This window comes from Capra hircus, chromosome 23 (genome assembly GCF_001704415.2).
Source record: "Capra hircus breed San Clemente chromosome 23, ASM170441v1, whole genome shotgun sequence".
Lineage (NCBI taxonomy): Eukaryota > Metazoa > Chordata > Mammalia > Artiodactyla > Bovidae > Capra > Capra hircus.
The window spans coordinates 19,098,287-19,106,249 of NC_030830.1; the positions used below are offsets into that span (position 1 = coordinate 19,098,287).

At 39.8% G+C, this 7,963-nt stretch overlaps 1 protein-coding gene across 1 annotated transcript; it reads right to left on the reverse strand.

Annotated features, from left to right (window-relative positions):
* On the reverse strand, positions 536 to 1,492 carry LOC102178028 (putative olfactory receptor 2W6). The gene has a single exon (XM_013974045.2). It carries the CDS (start codon positions 1,490 to 1,492, stop codon positions 536 to 538), a length of 957 nt encoding a protein of 318 aa, XP_013829499.2.

Below are 7,963 nucleotides of genomic sequence, written 5' to 3' on the forward strand. Positions count from 1 at the left end.
AGGTCTCCCACACTGCAGGCAGACTCTTTACCATCTGAGCCACAAAGGAATCCCATACTGAGGACCTAAACAGTACAGATCACTGTGTCGGAAGCTGGTATAGGTACAAAAATGCCTTGTGTCTAAATTCATGGATAGTATTTTGCAAACATAGGTCACTGTCTGATCCTGTATTGGAGACCTCCTAGTGATGAATCCTTGACTTAGAAGGACTTGAGAGGAATACAAGTGATGGTCAGCCCAGGAATTTGCACTTTCTCAACCTAGCTAAACCATTGAATTCCTGCGTCTCATTAAGTCCCTTCTCAGTCTGTAATGTCAGAACACTCCTTTATCTGATAGGTCTAACAGTATATATTGGAGAAGGAAATGGCAACCCACTCCAGTGTTCTTGCCTGGAGAATCCCAGGGACGGGGTAGCCTGGTGGGCTCTTGTCTCTGGGGTCGCACAGAGTCAGGCACAACTGAAGTGACTTAGCAGCAACAGTATATATAGAAGGTGGATCAAAAGACAGTTCCCAGATTTGATGACTTTTTACTCTATTTCTGCCTCCCCTTTCCCTAGTGCCTTCTTCATGGCCTTTTTAACATCTTTGTTTCTCAGTGTGTAGATTAGGGGGTTAACACTGGGAGTGACTATTGTGTAGAAAAGAGTAAGGAACTTGCCCTGGTCCTGGGAATAAGTATTTGCTGGCTGGAGGTACATGTATATGATCGTACCATAGAAGAGAGAAACGACAATGAGGTGGGAGCTACAGGTGTTAAAGGCTTTCTTTCGTCCAGTAGCTGACTTGATTCTTAGCACGGCTCGTGCAATATAACCATAAGAGACGAGGATGAGGATGAGTGGTGCCAGGATGATAAAGATTGCCAAGGCAAATGCCAGTGCCTCAAGGGTCATGGTATCTACACAGGCCATGCCAATTAGCGCTGGCATCTCACAAAGAAAGTGGTCCACTCGCCGGTGCCCACAGCGAGGTAGCATCAACGTCTGGGGTGCCATTATGAGAGAATTGCCAAAGCCACCCAACCATGCCACTGAAGCCAGCTGCCCACAGAGACGAGGGTGCATGATAACCATGTAGTGCAGGGGTCTGCAGACTGCAGCGTAGCGGTCATACGCCATGACAGCCAGGAGCACACACTCCACCCCGCCCAGAGCCAGGACGAAGTAGAGCTGGATGGCACAGCCCAGATAACTGATAGTCTTATCTGCACCCTGAAGGTTGTAGAGCATCTGAGGGATGGAACCTGTGGTGAAGCACACATCTAGGAATGAGAGGTTGGCCAGAAAGAAATACATGGGTGTGTGCAGCCGGGAATCCACAACTGAAAGCAAGATGATGGTCATGTTGCCAAGAAGAGTCAGCAGATAAAAAGTCAGGACAACCACAAAGAGGATCAGCTCTAGGTGGGGACGATCGGAGAAGCCCACCAGGATGAAGCCTTCAAAAGCACTTGTGCTGTCATTTTCCATCACCTGTGACCACATGTTACCTGGTAGGAGAAAGAAGAGTATCTCTGAAGGGCATAGATACGCTCCCTCAAAATGGACTGACCGGTAAAATGGTAGAACAGAAACTTCTTTGGAAATGCTGAATGCTTGACCCAGAATTTCAATAGGTGTTAGTTAAGTAATTACTGGATCTGAAAGCATACTATTTGCGAATTTTCAGGCTCTGGGCTGTGAATTTTTTACCAATATTTTGCATCACTCTTTTTAGTTCTGCAGGATGTAAAAAGCTACTTTCAAATGCTGATTATTTTACAAGGGAATGAACACAAAATTATCCACCTTTAAAAAATTTTAAAGGGAAGCGTTGAATTCTTCTAGTCGCATGAAACGTATAGATGGGAATAGTGGATTATGTCTTTGAATCAGAGAACCAGTTTTGCTATTAAGTGAAATTTCATTCTGTATGTTTAATGAATAGAACTCCATGGATAAGTTCAAAATCTCTCTGCAGCTTCCTCATAGAATGAGGATTTGATCAAGCTTATGTAAATAAAGTACATAAGCATTTAGGCTGTGAAGTATTGGCATAATAAACCAAATTGCCCATAATACAGTTATGATCTAAAGTTCAAAAAAATATCAGCCCCAAACAAAATAAAAACCAAACCAAAACAAAAAACCAACCCAAAGCAAAAAACCATAAATGATAAGAAGGAGGCCTAGGTTATATTTCTTCCTACACAGAATCACTAACTTAGTAAATTTGATTGCAACCTCAGAAATCCCATGTCTACAGTTGCTTCTGTTTCTTGGGACTTCACTTGGAAGTCCAAGTGATATGACCAGAGTGAAAACAAAGAGAAAAGAAAGATGACATTTAGGAAATCTATGAGAGGGAAAGACGGTAAGAAGGCAACAGTACCCAGCAGAGGTGAATCAGAATGAAGAGAGAATATTGATAAGTACATAATAGTTATACCACCTGAAGCCCCCAAATATCCACATGCCCCCTCCCACTCAGATAAGGAGTCAGAGAAGGAGCAGGCTGGGGGTAACTCTGATGTACGCTCTGTACAGGAAACACTTGAAGATTGGAGGATTCACATTTGAAAAGGAAGAATTTATATTGGCTTCAGAGTTGATATCAGATTCGATTCTTCCTTTTCTGCCTCACCCTATGGAGTAAAACTTTCCTTTCAAAATTCCCTGAACTAATTATCTCTAACAAGCGATGGGAGAGTATATGGTCTCAGAGGAAATATCACTTTTACTAACACACACACACACACACACACACACACACACACACACACACATTACAGATTCATCCTAGAGAGAGATGGAGAGAGAGCACCAAATCTTCCCTCCTGGTTTCGTCAAGACCAGCAGTTACTGATAAGCATTAAGGCATGGAACTTGGTCACCTCATAATTCAAAATAGAACCTAGAATCAATGAAAAGATGCATAAGGATCTATATTGCATTTTTAGAGCATGTAATGCAGAATAGTACTATTCATAGCCCTTTAAAATTTTGTTGATTAATTTTCTATGCAAATTTAAGGTCCATAATAATAAAGCTTAACTTGAAAAAGACATTCAAAATTAAGGTACAAACTATCTGTTAAAATCATAAGGTGAATAATATGGAAACTATTGCATCTTAAAAGTATTTTCTATATTTAGCTTTCAAAGACTTCTAAGGGAGATGAATATCATGTTTCACCTCGACAGCCAGAGATTTCAGCTGGTATACATGAGATACTATGTATAAATGTGCTTTATACATTGAAAATATTGTTAAATTTTGATAACCAGTATTATTAATATCCTACGGCCGACTAACTTCAGTAGCCATTTCCATAGATTTTTCTCAAGTAAAAACAGAACACATCTGATCATTATCAGGTCAAATACTATGTTTTAAACATACAAATATTAATGACATAGAGTATAATCTTAATACCACTAGTTATATTGGTAGAGATGGAATATACTAGCTAGAAACAGTGATAGTATTATCACCTCCTTTAATTTATAAACAAATGGCATGCAATGATTGTTTTCTGTCAGAAAACACTGAAATACATAGATGAGCAATCAAAGCGAATCAAAATTATTCTGTATTCCAGCAAATTTCTTGACACAGTGGGGTGACCTATTTCCCTGAGAATTGCTTCTTTTACTTACACTAAGTTGTTAGCTTGTATACCATCTCAACCTAATGTTTTCTCATGAAAAGTAGGGAGAAATACCTAGAGAATTTGATGCTGTCAAGAATTTCCTTTCCAAGATAATAAGTCCTTCTGAGAAATGAAGATGAGATTCTCATGGAGCACTTAATGAAGGATGTAGAATTGTTAGCCATAGAAGGAAATTTTGAAGCAGTCTTTAAATTTTTTTGCCACCTCATTCTTCTCCATTTTAGCCACACCTGGCCCATCCCTAACCCTAACCGATTACAAATACATTTAAACTTGTAACCGATGGAAATAATATGGTTACAGAAAGTTGTTTTCTGTGAAATAAAATAATACAATCCAAGCATTACAGTGATTACAAGAGATGTTTCCCAGTTGTGATATGACATCATAGAATGTTATCAGAAAAAAAGGGTGAAAAGATAGAATAGGAGGCCCACAGAAAGCATGAAGAGAACGAGGAAGAAGTACTGTAACTGAAGAACCAAAGAGATTCATGATGCAGGAAATGGCAAAGGGATTTTCTTTACTCGAGGAGGCACTGTTAGTTTTTGAAGCACATGACCACAAGAATCAGAGCTGGTGCTATCAGTGTCAGGCTTGAGTGAAATTCCAGCTTGCCCTCCATCTCCTATCGCTGATGATCCTTCAGCTCTACTATCTCCCACCTCTTCTCCTTCCTGCAGTCAGTAACTTTTCTTGCCTGTTCACTGATGCCAGCCCCTATATGCCAGCTGTTGTACTGCACTGTACATTTCAAGGTCCTATACTGTAAGAATAAAAATGTTTTATTTTTTGAGTTGGTTTGTTTTTATGTATTTTGTGAAAGGTATTATAAACAGTACAGTACTACATAGCTGATTGTGTTAGCTGGGTGCCTAGGATTACTTTGTTGGGCTCACAAACATGCTCTTGGAATGGAACTTGTTTATGTAGGGGACTTATTGTATTTCTCTTTGCTAAAAAAGGAATCTTTCTAAAATATAAATGTTATACTGCCAGTACTTCAAGTCCTAAAGTGACTCATTGTCTAGAGAAATAAACACTTATTTCTTAATATTGATGTTACTTCTGGACAAATTTACATTTCCAGCTCTTTTTAAAAGGGATTCTGTTTATTTTATATTCCAAATATTTTGAACTAGTCAACATTCCCCTAAACAATAAAAAATTGAATGATATATGGAAAATAATTTTGAATAAATGGGAAGGACAATAACCTTGAGAGACAGAATGGCTCAAACTCCAGATCAGAAAACAGTGCAGGCTTAAAAACTAGTAGGCTTCATTTACTATCACTGGGGAGAAAAATTACTTTGAAGAATGTTTGTGAAAGTTAAAGAAATATTAAATATTGAACACTGTCCCTGACAATACATAGTAGATCTTTAATAGTTGTGATTTTTTCTAACTATATGTCTTATCACATTCTCTTTGATGAGGATGTTTGTTCTATAAAAAAATAATACTCATAGAAAAAGAAAGGGAATTCCAAAAAACATCTATTTCTGCTTCATGGACTATGCTAAAGCCTTTGGCTGTGTAGACCACAACAAACTGGAAAATTCTTAAAGAGATGGCAGTATCAGACAACCTTACCTGCCTCCTGAGAAACCTGTATGCAGGACAAGAAGCAACAGTTAGAAACTGGACATGGAAGGACAGACTGGTTCCAAATGATTAATTAATTTATGCTTTAGAACTGTGGTGTTGGAGAAGACTCTTGAGAGTCTCTTGGACAGCAAGGAGATCAAACTAGTCAATCCTAAAGGAAATCAACCCCGAATATTCACTGGAAGGACCGATACTTAGGCTGAAGCTCCAATGCTTTGGCCATCTGATGCAAAGAGCTGACTCAGAAAAGATCCTGATGCTGGGAAAGTTTGAGGGCAAGAGGAGAAGGGGACGACAGAGGATGACTTGGTTGGATGGCATCTCTGGTGCAATGGACATGAGTTTGAGCAAACTCTGGGAGACAGTGAAAGACAGGGAAGCCTGGTGTGCTGCAGCTCATGAGGTTGCAAAGAATTGGACAGAACTTAGCTGTGGGGCCCTAAATGGGAAACCTTGAAAAAAGAAGGGCTAGCTTTGCGGTTTAGAGCTAAGATGGTGCCTGGCGGAAGAGATGAGGGCGTGGTTTAAGTTGTTTGTTAAAACTTTTGATTGGCTCTCTTGATTTCCGTGCACGTGGACAGCGCGTGATCACCATAGACTCCTGTTACAATGAAGCGCTTGACGACTTGACCTTTAAAGTGATTGGTGCAACTATGGTATATTAAGATTTGACCTTTAACGTGATTGGTGCAACTATGGCATATTACAATTTGACCTTTAATGTGATTGGTCCAACCCTCGCAAACCCCCTTGCTTGCCTATATAAACCAAGAGTTTGTGGCAACAAAGCGGAACTGCTTATATGGAGCCCCTGTTGCGTCGGATTGTCTCTCGCTCGGGGAGGGGTTGGGTTGGCGGACAGCAGGCTCACCTCTTCTCGGGACCTCTCGGCTTTGCTAAGGGGAGTTCCACTGCCTCTTTCTTTCTGCGGAGCACCTTCCCGCACTTAATGACCGAACAACGAATATAAATTTTTACACTCTTAATTTTCTCAAGAAATACAGATTAAGTATACATGTAAATAGATAAACACATGTCTTTTCTGTGAATTAAAGTGTTAGTTGCTCAGTCACATCCAACACTTTTCGACCCCATGGACTGGGGACCTGCCGGGCTCTTTTGTTCATGGGATTATCTAGGCAAGAACACTGGAGTGGGTTGCTGTGCCCTCCTCCAGGGTATCTTCCTGACCCTGAGATCAAACCTGGGTTTCCTGCATTGCAAGCAGATTCTTTACTGTCCGAGCCACCAGGGAAGCCCCCTTTGCATTAACACACACACGCACACGCACACACAACTGATAATATGTTCTTGATTTTTTTAGCTTTTTATTTTGAAATAATCTTAGACTTACAACAAAACTGCAAAAATAGTTCAGGCAGTTTCTGTACACCCTTCAACTATCTTCCCTTAATGTTCCCCCACCCCCACCCCCAGTGCACTGGGTCTTCTTTGTGGTGCAAAGTCTTCTCTAGTTGTGGCATGTGGGCTCTGTTGCCCTGTAGCATGTGGGAATCTTTGCTTCCTAAGGAGGGATCAAACCTGCCTCCCCTGTATTAGAAAGCAGATTCTTAACCATGGGACCACCAGAGAAGTCTCTTATCTTCCCCTAATGTTGAATCTTGCATAATCATTTCCCCAAAAATGTGAAATTAACATTGATAAAAGAGTATTAGAATTTTTCAAATTGTCCCACTAATAATCTTTTATTGCTCTAGGATCCAATCCAGGAAACCACATTGCATTAAGGAGTTGTCGTATCTCCTTAAGTCTCCTCTAACTTGGGGCAGTTGCTTGTCCTTTCTTTGTCTCTCATGACCTGGACACTTATGAAGAGTAATAAAGTGACCATGATGTTAACTTTGATCATTTGGTTAAAGTAATTTCTACCAGGTTTCTCCATCATGAAGTTACCATTTTCCTTTTGTAACTAAGGATTATCTTGTGGAAGAATGTGTTGAAATTATGCAAACATTTATAGCTGATCATGTTTTTACATTTATCTTGGCATTCACCAGTGATTGTTCTCTGCAACAAATATTTTTATTGTATCTATTTTCTATTTCTATCACTCTTTCTCCACTTAATAATTGAAATTCTATTGTAAAGAAGAGCTATTACTTCTTCTGTTTAATCTTTCATTAAGTCATTATTTAATCAGCATAGTGAAAGTGAAGTCACTCAGTCGTGTCTGATTCTTTGCGACCCGTGGACTGTAGCCCACCAAGCTCCTCCCTCCATGGGATTCTCTAGGCAGGAATACTGGAGTGGGTTGCCATTTCCTTCAGTACAGACTTGTGAATATTTACTTTATTGTACAGGTTATAGTCCAATACTACCATTATTTTGCAGTGGAAATTGTCTTATATTTGGCTTTAAAGCTCCTTCAGGGTGACTCATCCTTTCAACATGCTATGTTACTTCATGAGCATTTCCTTGGGACTATAAGATATACCCCGTTTACTCTGTGGTTTATCCTATTGTTATAATTAATATCACTATTTATACTTCTGCTCAAATTGTCCCAACTTTGGCCTTTGGGAGCTCCTTCAAGTTGATACCCATGTTCTTTTAATATGCCCTTAACATTACTGGCCTCTTGTTCCATCACTTCATGGCAACAAGAAGAGGGAAAAGTAGAAATGGTGATAGATTTTACCTTCCTGGGCTCCAAAATGACTGCAGACAGTGAC

What these genes read in the sequence shown, in the direction of transcription:
- LOC102178028 (XM_013974045.2), bottom strand. Translation starts at nt 1,492, where the DNA reads ATGTGGTCACAGGTGATGGAAAATGACAGCACAAGTGCTTTTGAAGGC.